Source organism: Thalassophryne amazonica, chromosome 8 (genome assembly GCF_902500255.1).
Source record: "Thalassophryne amazonica chromosome 8, fThaAma1.1, whole genome shotgun sequence".
Lineage (NCBI taxonomy): Eukaryota > Metazoa > Chordata > Actinopteri > Batrachoidiformes > Batrachoididae > Thalassophryne > Thalassophryne amazonica.
This window is the reverse complement of record NC_047110.1, coordinates 91,571,369-91,583,948: the sequence shown is the minus strand read 5'-3', so window position 1 is coordinate 91,583,948 and position 12,580 is coordinate 91,571,369. Positions and strand designations below refer to the sequence as shown.

Sequence of the window (12,580 nt, the reverse complement as noted above, 5' to 3'; positions counted from 1 at the left end):
CTGCTTTCAAGATGGCATCTTTTCCAATGACTCCAGTGCATTTTTCAACAATGCAAAACCACAATCTGCATACACTATAAAGGCAGGCTGAGGAAGGTGATGCTGATACAGGCCTGCTTTCAATCCTGACCTGTCCCCGATGGAGAACATATGACAAACACTGCAATGAAAAATGTGAAGATCCAAACCGTTACACACCTTAAGATATGTTTGCAGGAAGAATAACACTCAACACGTGTCATTGCTTGGTCTCCTCACAAGACGGGATGGTAACATTATAAAGCGGTAAATGCTTTAATGCTGACTTTTTTTTTTTTATTCAAGTGTTGTAGCCCTGAAATGCAGGAATGGATGTACATTAAATTGAGCTGACAAACCATGAAATATCTTTGGGTCATACCATTTGCCATGAAACAAGTGGAATTTACTGTACTTTTATGGCTTTCCATACAGACCCTACTTTTTCTGATGTGGGTTTGAACTTGTTAGGACTTCACAGCAAAAATGTCTGAGTCCACCCCAGCTAGCTTGAAACAGTAACTTTAAAAAAAAAATGCTATCATCTTGTAACTCATTAATAGCATACACTGACAAACCTTAATGCATCCAGTGAACTTTGATGCACCCAATTACCTAAAATAGTAACTGTCTGGTTCTATAATATCCCATAGTTGTGTCTGCCCCCTGCTGGACGGTTATCAGCCACTCCTCAAAATTTAGGAACTGTGGTAGAACTCTTGCCTTGAGAAATCACCACCCTGGAGTGGAAAAACTGCTCTGCCCAGCCAACAAGCTAGTAACAGCGGGGAGAAATGAGAAACATGATGCAAACTATACAAGCTACATGGGTACAAAATCTGCAACAGCTTGTTAAAGTCAACCGTTAAAGGATAGAACATGTGGTTTTTGATGCTACCACAACTTTTTGCATACACTGCAAGTTAGATGAGTCAAACTTGACAGCACACTTCAAGGTATTCTGAAACCTTTACCAACATTGTTACCAACAACATTGTTCAGCCCATATCATGATAGCACAAGGCATCCTAAATGCGCCATCATTCAGTCACCAACTCTGTTCGGTTTCAAGGCTAATCAGTGCAGTCTCTACACATCAGGTACTACTAGCATGTACGTTGACTGCATTCCTGTAAAGGAATTAGTTACAGTACAAACAAAATAGTGGTCACTGGGATAAATGTAATTTGATTTGTTTATAGTACTTAGGATGATTCTAGCAGATCAGCTGTTTCTGGATGAACTTCATTACTGTAGCACAACTGAAAATCTTACTGCCTTTCAAACGTCATACTATGTAACAGGTGACAGAAAAAGGCGTACAGGTTAATTCAGTGGCTTTCATTACTCACTAACCACTATTTGAGGATACACTGACGTGCACATTTACAGGAATATTTAGGAAACATTCCTGTGATTAATGAACACAGATGTCCTGCAGTTTGAATGCTTTATTTCCTGTATGTCGGCAAGTAGCAAGAACTAAAGGCAAACTAGAAAGGACTACAAAATACAACACGTGGACCAATACATTTACAAAACAATCAAAATGTTACAAAATGAGCTGTATTGGTCCTATTGTTCTTCAATTTGGGTCTTTGTACAAATTGTCAAGATACGATATCACCATCCTTACTTTGCACAATTTTACAAGTGCCAGGGAGAGACTTTCAGGGCCAGGTTCAGACTGACCACCGTCTCCACAACACACCAACAAAAAGACCCACCAACTCCATGTGGGGTTGGAAAAACAAAAATTCAAATTATAAAGCAGGAAGATTTTCTTCATCTACCAGTCAGCTTCTGAAAGCAAAAAGTGAGGAAAAAAGGACCTGCGGGAGAAAACGAAAACAAGGACTTTGGTAGCGAGTGAGAATGTTTGTCTTTTACGTGCCAGGACACATTTGACATTGCTCTCCACTTATGTACTCTCCCGTTCTCCCTTTTTTCCAATATTTACATCAAAGCATCAAAAAAGTATTAAACAGCATGTCCCAAAATCCAATCTCTCAATCTCAAGTCAGCGCCAAACAAAAATGTATCTCTTTAGAACTGAACAGTAGTCCTTTCATCCACACTGAACATGACTGTGGTTGCCAGTTAATCCAGTGCCAACAGTGAAGAGGGAGGTGTGTGGTGGGGAAGTGGGTCAAGGCTGCGGCGTCTCTCCCAAAGGCTGTGAGCGAGATGATGCACAGGCTAGCTGGCACCGGTTCCTTCCATCACCTGCTGGGCCTGTTTCTGTCCCATGCAGCACTGTGCTACCGACTGGAACAGCCTGAGAAACAAGGAGACGACAAAACAATTTCAACTGCAAGAGTCACCTTTTCTGGTGTATTCAAACAGCCGAATAACTTTTGTCAGCAGCACAAGAAGTCAAGTAGGAACTTTACTTTTCGATCTCAGGGGCACAGTGTACAAAGTCGTGACTCCAGAATTTGAAGGCGGGATTCTTGATCAGCTCAATGAAGGTGATGAGAAGACCCCACGGGTGAGGTCTGTTCACGATCAGCCTTTCCAACAGAACCCTGGAGAGGAGGAACAACATTTTGGCAACAGCACCTCTAGTGGACTACACAAAGCAATATGAGCTGAATATATCACGGTGTGCGCTTGCAGACACCTCAGAATGACAACCTCACCTGGTGATCTGCTCCTGGATGGCCTCGGTGTTGGCCTCAGCAAACAGATAAAGCATGGTGCAGCTGAAGTAGTGGGTGTGGCTGTTCGGGTATCGTAGCTGATTGGCAATTGCATTCAAGAACAAATAACGCCCTGGGAGGAGGGGGAGAGAGAGACAAGGCCAGTAGCATTAAATCAATGTACCGTTTTATTCTTAAAACACTGTGCTAATATTTAAATGAGTGAAAGGTTAAACAACTCCTCAGTGGAACAGTAGGGGGTTGACCACTATCACCCGGGCTGATTATTGTAGCAAATATTCAGCATTTTTTGCAGATATTGGTATCCGCCATTTATAATGACCAATATTTATTTTTGCAGCGCTGGATATAGCAACTCACTGGTTGCCAAGTTCTGCCTTCTGTGTACATTTAAAAAAACAAACAAAAGAGATCACCAGTCAGTAACTCTGGCCTTTTGTGAGGCTGGAGTGCTGTGTATGGCAGCTCTCTGAGCTGCAGAGCTGAAAGCAGTATCCCCTCTCCCTCTGAAGAAAAACCAACAAAATCCTTCATCAAATCATCCAGAGTTCCTCCTGTGTCCATAGCTGCTGTTACATTCAGAAATGAATGGTTTATTTAACAATTTAAAGGCTTCATGTTTCCAAAAAGCTCCATATTTGCTTGAAGGAAAAAAAAAAATAGCAAAGACTTTATTTGAAGCTGAGCGAGGGGAGGGAGAGAGAGAGGAGGGGGAGTTCACTTATTTTCACATGAAAATAAAAGTTAGGAGTTTTCATTCAAGCTATTTACAAACAATCACATGATCATTTGTGTGAACAGCAGACATTAGCGCTAAACGCTCGTTCAAACAGTGGAGAAACTTAATCATGATGCTGCGTTTACACATAACGACAAGTCATGAATGCCACGAAGTATACATTCTTGGCCGCTAATCATGAACGTGATGATTCGGGGCAGAGGCGTCAGGAGTCCTCAGGAACTGTTGCAACCAGTTACCACGCGCTGCGATTAATGGCACGTATCACTGGCGAATTATCAGGAACCATTACGCATGGTCAATAATGGCCCGTGCTGTTGAGCATTAAGCACCTTTCACACCGGGGCTGTTTCGAGTTGCCTCATGTGGCATCATGACGAAGCAGGAAAGTCTGCATCAGGTGCGTGCAGCAGGGAGGAGACAGGAGGTGACAGCGCAGAGGAGACTATAGAGAAGTACGAGTGCACAGTTTGGCTGCATCCAGACTGTGCACTCTGATTTCTCTTTTAGTTTATATTTGTTCTTGTGTTGAGCTGCATGTCTGTGCTCTGAGTTGTTATAGTTTATCTTTCCTCCTTTGACTGCGTGATGCATGCGTGCGCGGGAACAAATGTCCATCCGTGAGTAAATGTGGAGATGTCTGGAGTTACACTTGATGTGGACATGCCCTGTCTCTGGCAATCAGTCTGTGAGCAGGACTTATGTCTTTTTTTTTTTTAAACACAGTGATGAGAGAGTTTGAGGGGAGAACGAGGAACTGCAGCAGCCAAACAGTTTTTTTTTTTTTCTTTTGTTTACATGTGCACGTGCGAACGAATTGTCTATGAGTGGGCTGGAGACGTCTGGACTTTTTACTGGATGTGGACATGTCCTGTCTCTGGCAATGAGTCTGAGCAGGACTTTTATGGACTTTATTTAAACACAGTTGTGAGAGAATTTAACTAAGAGCAAGGAGCTGCAGCTGCAGTTAGGCTGCATAAAGCATTTTTTTTTTCTGTGCTCTTTGAGCGTGTAGTTTCACTGCATTGTGTACACGGCATAAAAACAATCCTGCGTGATATATACTTCTGGAACAATGAAACACAGCAGGAATCATAAATTGGTGTCGGGTAACATACTGTGAGGGTGTGGCTTCCAGTCACGTTGAGTGCCGTCGCATTGTTCTGAGTTGTGTTGAAACCACTGAATTTCTGCGTCGAGCACAGGACGCAAAAAAAATTTAAACATTAAATTTTTGGCATCCAATTTGCTTCATCCTTTGTGTCCCTCACGCTGTTGTGGCGTTGAGCTACATTGTCTCAGCGCTGGGTTGCTTCCACGTGGCAATGCAACTCGAAGTGGGCCTGGTGTGAAAAGGGCTTAACAGCGCAATTTTACGTCACGTTGTGAATCAGGCGAATTGTCTCTACATCCCATATTCATGCTACCATCAGCTGCAAAGTTGTGCAGAAAGGAGGAGGAGGAGACAGAGTCACATGTCTGGCTGCACGCGGCTCTCCTCTGGCTCAAACTCGTTCTCTCGAACATCAGGCACAACAGCAGGTGGAACACCTGCAGGAGAGCGCTGAGAAGCACTGGAACAAGATTTAGCCGACTTGGCGTCACTGTCCTCCTGCAAACTGCACTAATGAAACTGAATGTAGTGCAGCAGGGTTCAATTGTGTGCATGTGAGATGTGAATTGTAGTGGCGAGCAGTGAAATGTGATGCTGCGTTACAATTCGTGTCAAAACTTGACAGTTTCCGTGTCAATTCGTAACAACGCATGACAGTATGGGCTCCAAGAGCCATCACAGGAACCATTACAAATGCTGTCACATTCTATTAAGGATCACCACTAATCAAGACATGAACACGCTCAGTTGCGAACTCCACGACAGGAAGCAAAATGAGGGTGGTGCGTGACATTTGTGGAAGATTTTTTGACAGCCAAGAACATGCTCCACTAATATCACTTAACTGCACTGTTAAGAAACCTGTTCAGATGCATTAAGTCACGTTAAGAATGTCAGGAATGTGCCATGAATGAGAGGAAAAATGACATTCATAACATGTCTTGCCTATGTGTAAACGCAGCATTAATGACCATCTTCAGCACACAGCCCCACTTAGTGAAACAGGAAAGTGTGAAAAACTGAGTCAGAAAGTTTCAGTCCAGGTTCAGCTCTTTTTCAAATAAGACAATTGTTAAAGGGGTTATATTGCCCCCCCCCCCCCAAAGTAATGCAATCCCCCTCAAAAGTGTTGAAAGAAAAAAAAAAACAAAAACTGTCAAGATGACAGAAAAACACTGTATGACAACTCTGCCTCACTGGATTAAAGCTACAATGTGTAAATTTACATTTACACTGTGTCACAGTGTTAAATTGTCTGACACAACTGTCTCAATGGATTAAAACTGCCGTCTTTTTTGAAGAAGAGAGCAAATGCTATGTCTATCAAACAATGTGTTAACCTTTTAAACACTATTTATGACCTACGCATAACAAAATGACATGGAACATAAATATGAAATATGTTATATTTAAGTTAGATTGCCTCAAGCTGTGTTTTATTTTACAGTAGATTACAAAACATTACAAATCTTGAATACTTGAATTTATTCTAGTCACTGATGTGAAGGGCTCATCATGCTGAACCAATGGCATATGACTTGAGGCACTGAGGGAGTGTTAGCCCATGCCACTTTTTAAAAATATGAATCCCTGCTTTCTGGTTTGGACAAAAGTCCCGCCCACAGCACTATTTAATTTGTTAGATGTCAAGTTCAGCCAGTCAGTGCTGAAAGCTGCTATCCCAGAAAGTGGCATAGAAGAAGATAGCAGTGTGCAGACTGGAGCTGTGTTGGCTGTATTTATTTAATTTGCTCAACTTCATAATGTCATTAGTAGCTCCTTGCACTTTTTGTGTGAAGGTCATGTTGAAAGGTTCTGTGAATGAAACATAATGCTGCAAAACATTTTAAAGAAAGTTTTGTGTTAAGAGCAAAACTCAATTTCAACTTTTTTTTTATTATAAATTGTAGGTATATATATAGGCCTCCCCACCTTGTTAATAATCGGTAACGGACTTTAAAATCCATATCGGTTGACCCCTACACAACACTCAGGCACCTGCCTATGTGCTGGATCACGCCCAATGAAACATGCTACATCGCCAAAATGTCGAAGTTGATGCTTCGCCGTTTTAGTCTCCCCAAGTAATTGCACATTTGAAAAAGTCATTCCAGCAGTACCCCAGGATCTTCCAAAGAGATCTAGTACTGAAGACATCCAGCCATTTAGGTCATTGGTTAATGTCCCATTCTCACAAACATACAGTAACAACAGGGGCACTAGGACCCTAAATGCTTGGACCTTCGTTCTCTTGCATCACCAAACACCTCTGTCCAGTGACCTCTTGACTCCATGAGCTCTTTTCAATGTCAATGCCGAGGTAAGTGAATGTCTCTACAGGTTTAACACTTTCACCACATACAGATACACATCTGATGGCTGAGTCAAAGAAGTCATTAACAGCCTGAATCTTAGTCTCATACAATAAATCAAAAAGGTAATTATTGTGACAAGTCTGCTTACTACTTTGGTTTTCATCTCAGAGAACATCAGCATCAATACATTCACTTAAATTTTAGACATCTATTTGGTAAATAAGTCTGAAAAAAATTATTTGTAACAAAAAAAAAAAAAAAATCTGAAAATCATCATTGTTTGCTTTTATTTGAAAGACAGTTGAGATGGTTTGTGTGCTGCCCTCTTACCCTCTGTGTCCAAGTCCACAGCCAGGTTCTGGAAGATGTCCATGTGTGCAGAGTGGGTGATGGTGCTCATTGAAGGGGTGCTGCCCTTGTTGTGGATGTGAGCAATTGCCTGTGTGCCCACATACAACACTAGAGCATTGATTAACTGGATGTTATAACGGTTTCCTGGCTCATTGGACACCTGGGACACAAACAGAAATGGGAAAATTTTTTCCCCCATTAATGTAAATTATATAATGTGTTTTATACATACAAAGACTATAAAAATAATACACCTTTTACATATCTCTACAACATAGCAATTAAAGGGGAGGTGATGGTCTAGTGGTTAAGAGTTGGGCGTGAGACCAGAGGATCATCGGTTCAAATCCCAGCCTGACCGGAAAATCACTAAGGTCCCTTGGGCAAGGTCCTTAATCCCCTAGTTGCTCCCAGTGTGTAGTGGGCGCCTTGTATGGCAGCAGCCTGACATCGGGGTGAATGTGAGGCATTGATGTGTAAAGCTCTTTGAGCGTCTGATGCAGATGGAAAAGCGCTACATAGATGCAGTCCATTAATTAAACAAATATGAAACAAAACAATGGCTTCCGTAAGTGTGCAACCCCTTCAATATAAACAGTTGAAAATTTTAATAGGGCTGAAAATTTTTTGTCAAGATTGAGCCTGATGCCGTGTGAAGCACCTACATTTTGTCAAAAGAAAATGAGGGAAAAAAGTCAACAATTTATCAAGTAAAGCATCTGAGTTCAAAACACCCCAGCATGGGAGCATGGATGCTTAGGATGAAAGAAAAAAAAAAAAAAAAAAAAAGGAAGAAAAAAAAGACAGCAATCCAAAAAGTCTTGGTAAATTAAAAGACAGCATCTATTTGTGGCAAAGCCACGAAACCCAACTGCCATTGGCGGTCGGAAAAAGGGGGGTGGGTCTGGGCCTGGGGATTTGCCCCCCCCCAGGAAATTTTAAGAATTTAAGTGACCTGTGGTGCATTATTTGGATTAAATATGGACTTGAAACAGCTGCTAAATTTCTCTTGTGATCTCATGCAGTATGGCATGTTGTACCATCCTGTAGGAGTATATATAGAACAACACAATAGTTTACAAATATAGCTAACTCATGCAAAAAACTTTATTTAGTTTGTTTCTGATTGGGCTCAAAGACTAGGCAATTAAAATCTCCACATTCAAAGAACTAGTTAACTTCATAATGCTTTCAGACTAGAGACTACAACCCCTGGCAATAATTATGGAATCACCGGCCTCGGATGATGTTCATTCAGTTGTTTAATTTTGTAGAAAAAAAGCAGATCACAGACATGACATAAAACTAAAGTCATTTCAAATGGCAACTTTCTGGCTTTAAGAAACACTATAAGAAATTAGGGAAAAATAATTGTGGCAGTCAGTAATGGTTACTTTTTTAGACCAAGCAGAGGGAAAAAAATATGCACTCACTCAATTCTGAGGAATAAATTATGGAATCACCCTGTAAATTTTCATCCCCAAAACTAACACCTGCATCAAATCAGATCTGCTCGTTAGTCTGCATCTAAAAAGGAGTGATCACACCTTGGAGAGCTGTTGCACCAAGTGGACTGACATGAATCATGGCTCCAACACGAGCGATGTCAATTGAAACAAAGGAGAGGATTATCAAACTCTTAAAAGAGGGTAAATCATCACGCAGTGTTGCAAAAGATGTTGGTTGTTCACAGTCAGCTGTGTCTAAACTCTAGACCAAATACAAACAACATGGGAAGGTTGTTAAAGGCAAACATACTGGTAGACCAAGGAAGACATCAAAGCGTCAAGACAGAAAACTTAAAGCAATATGTCTCAAAAATCGAAAATGCACAACAAAACAAATGAGGAACGAATGGGAGGAAACTGGAGTCAACGTCTGTGACCGAACTGTAAGAAACCGCCTAAAGGAAATGGTATTTACATACACAAAAGCTAAACGATAGCCATCATTAACACCTAAACAGAAAAAAAACAAGCTTACAATGGGCTAAGGAAACGCAATCGTGGACTGTGGATGACTGGATGAAAGTCATATTCAGTGATGAATCTCAAATCTGCATTGGGCAAGATGATGATGCTGGAACTTTTGTTTGGTGGCGTTCCAATGACATTTATAAAGATGACTGCCTGAAGAGAATATGTAAATTTCCAGTCATTGATGATATGGGGCTGCATGTCAGCTAAAGGCACTGGGGAGATGGCTGTCATTACATCATCATTAAATGCACAAGTTTACGTTAATATTTTCTTATCCCATCAATTGAAAGGATGTTTGGGGATGATGAAATAATTTTTCAAGATGATAATGCATCTTGCCATAAAGCAAAAACTGTGAAAACATTCCTTGCAAAAAGACACATAGGGTCAATGTCATGGCCTGCAAATAGTCCGGATCTTAATCCAATTGAAAATCTTTGGAAGTTGAAGAAAATGGTCCATGACAAGGCTCCAACCTGCAAAGCTGATCTGGCAACAGAAATCAGAGAAAGTTGGAGCCAGATTGATGAAGAGTACTGTTTGTCACTCATTAAGTCCATGCCTCAGAGACTGCAAGCTGTTATAAAAACCAGAGGTGGTGCAACAAAATACTAGTGATGTGTTGGAGCGTTCTTTTGTTTTTCATGATTCCATAATTTTTTCCTCAGAATTGAGTGATTCCATATTTTTTTTTCCCTCTGCTTGGTCTAAAAAAGTAACCGTTACTGACTGCCACAATTTTTGTTCCTGATTTCTTAAAGTGTTTCTTAAAGCCAGAAAGCTGCCATTTGAAATGACTTTAGTTTTGTGTCATGTCTGTGATCTGCTTTTTTTCTACAAAATTAAACAACTGAATGAACATCCTCCGAGGCCGGTGATTCCATAATTTTTGCCAGGGATTGTAGATAATTGCTTTCAGACTAGATAAAGATACATAACATAATACTGATGAGATTCTGCTTAGGATCAATTCACTTTTGTATGCCATCACAGATGACATTACCATGTATACATACTATTATAGTAAATACATATACAGTAAGCCTATTTGTCTGCTCTGAACACTGACATGGCATCTAATCAGTCATTCTATACCTAGAGTGTCACATTTTCTTCTACACAGAACTACATAAACACAGTATAAAACACAACCAATGTTCCACATCCTGGTTTCTCTCCTGTGTAAAATCATATTTGAATATCACACTGACTAAATTAATATGGATGTACAAAACATGAATATCAATCTAAAATATCTACTATACTTTTAAGTCGAGCCTTAAAGCCTATTTTTATTCTCTTTCTTATGAATAGTTTATTTAGTTTATTTTTTTTGTTGTTTTTAATTATGTATTTGAATTTTTTTTTTTTATGATGAACTGTTCTATGTGAGGTGCCTTGAGATGGCTTTTGTTGTGATTTGGCGCTTTATAAGCCGATTAATTTGAAATTGAATTGAACAACATTTTACTAAGTCTTAAAGTAAATAAATATGAAATTTGTCACTGGATCCTTAAACTTTGGACATAAACTCTACATGGTGGATCCTTGATCTCTGGACATAAATAGAAATAAACAAAATCTGTAGTTTTTGTCAAAAGCATTTCCTTTCAGACATTTTGGCATGTCTTTCCATATATCTGAGCTGAGCTCTTACAGCTGGCTGTGCTGTATGTCAGCATCAGTTTAATTCATAAAGAACACAGGACGTCTCATTTTGGGAAGAAAAAAAAAGTTTTAGTCGATTGTAGTTTATTTTCTGTATTACAGCATTTGGAAAGAGGTGTCATTTTATTTAAAGCGGCAATTTGAAGTTATTAATTCTGAGTGGACTCTCTCAGCACAAACGCACGGAACAGAGGACGATTCTCATTTCTTGACTACAACATGACAAGAGTCCCAGTTAGTGACTAATCCACACAAAAGCGACTCACGATATTTTAATGGCTTTGAGAGGAGTTCAGAAACAGACTTACCGCTCTGATGAGCAGCGAATCAAAGAACCACGAGCCAGTGGTTCGAAGCATTGCTTCAATGGCTCACGCATCAAAGTGGAGTCGCATTGCAGAAACAGTTGATTACAGAGCCGCTGCAGACCAAACCCTGAATATTCTTAAGACTTTATTCGTACGTCCGTATGACTCTGAAACTCGGAAAAATCCGTATAATTTAAGGACAATCCGTACAGGTTGACATGTATGGATTTGAGGAAATAAAAATTAATGTTTCGCTAGTTCTTTTAGACAGCGAGATTTTGCAAAAAGATGGAAATCAGTCCAAAGATGGCGAATAAGCATCCATGATGGAAGGGACCAGAAGGAGCATATACATATTTTCCCCCTCACACATAGACCAATGTATGTATACATTGTAGGTTCAATATTGATGAAAATGACTGGATCAGATACTGAAAAATTTAAGGAAAAAAAAAATCCCATTAAAGTATTGTATGGTATATTTGAGTCATTGTGGGCTTTGTATAGTTTCCTTTAGGGCAGTAGAATATTTGTTCCACAGTTTGAGTTGTTTTCTTAGATGGATGGTTTAGCAAAATCCATACATGAAATTGGGCCAACCCTAATATACTGTGTTGTAAATCAGTCTAGAGCAGCCTGTCCTCAAAAACTGAGTGACCATACGAGGGCTGTCAATAAAGCATAGGTCCTTTTTATTTTTTTCAAAAACTATATGGATTTCATTCATATGATTTTACGTCAAATGCTTGAACCCTCGTGCGCATGCGTGAGTTTTTCCACGCCTGTCGGTGACGTCATTCGCCTGTGAGCACTCCTTGTGGGAGGAGTCGTCCAGCCCCTCGTCGGAATTCCTTTGTCTGAGAAGTTGCTGAGAGACTGGCGCTTTGTTTGATCAAATTTTTTTCTAAACCTGTGAGGCACATCGAAGTGGACACGGTTCGAAAAATTAAGCTGGTTTTCGGTGAAAATTTTAACGGCTGATGAGAGATTTTGAGGTGATTCTGTCGCTTTAAGGACTTCCCACGCAGTGGGACGTCGCGCAGCGGTCCCAGGCGCCGTCGTCAGCCTGTTTCAAGCTGAAAACCTCCACATTTCAGGCTCTATTGATCCAGGACGTCGTGAGAGAACAGAAGTTTCAGAAAAAGTCGGTTTCAGCATTTTATCCGGATATTCCACTGTTAAAGGAGATTTTTTTAATGAAAGACTTGCGGACGGGTCCGCGCGTCGGGACGCAGCCGGCGCGGTGGCACAGGAAAAACACCTCCGTGTTGATAACCATTTGTAAAATCCAGGCGGCTTTTGATGGCTTTCAGTGGAGTATCTGAGAAATTGTTTAACAGTTGGGCATGTTCCAACTTGTCTTTAAGACTTCCAACAGAGGTGTTTTTCCTGTAGCGTAGCGTCGCGGCAGCTGCGAGCCGACGC

At 40.6% G+C, this 12,580-nt stretch overlaps 1 protein-coding gene across 4 annotated transcripts in view; it reads right to left on the bottom strand.

Moving 5' to 3' along the window:
* Positions 1-1,454: 1,454 nt before the first annotated feature.
* Positions 1,455-12,580, bottom strand: part of cnot1 (CCR4-NOT transcription complex, subunit 1) — a 75,424-nt gene continuing 64,298 nt past the window's right edge. For all 4 annotated transcript variants that reach the window (XM_034176976.1, XM_034176978.1, XM_034176977.1 and 1 more), the window contains exons 46-49: positions 7,180-7,360; positions 2,661-2,793; positions 2,412-2,546; positions 1,455-2,296 (exon numbers count right to left, since the gene is read on the bottom strand). In XM_034176976.1, the coding sequence (XP_034032867.1) occupies positions 2,218-2,296; positions 2,412-2,546; positions 2,661-2,793; positions 7,180-7,360 (528 nt within the window). In that variant the 3' untranslated portion in view covers positions 1,455-2,217. The remainder of the gene's footprint in view (positions 2,297-2,411; positions 2,547-2,660; positions 2,794-7,179; positions 7,361-12,580) is intronic.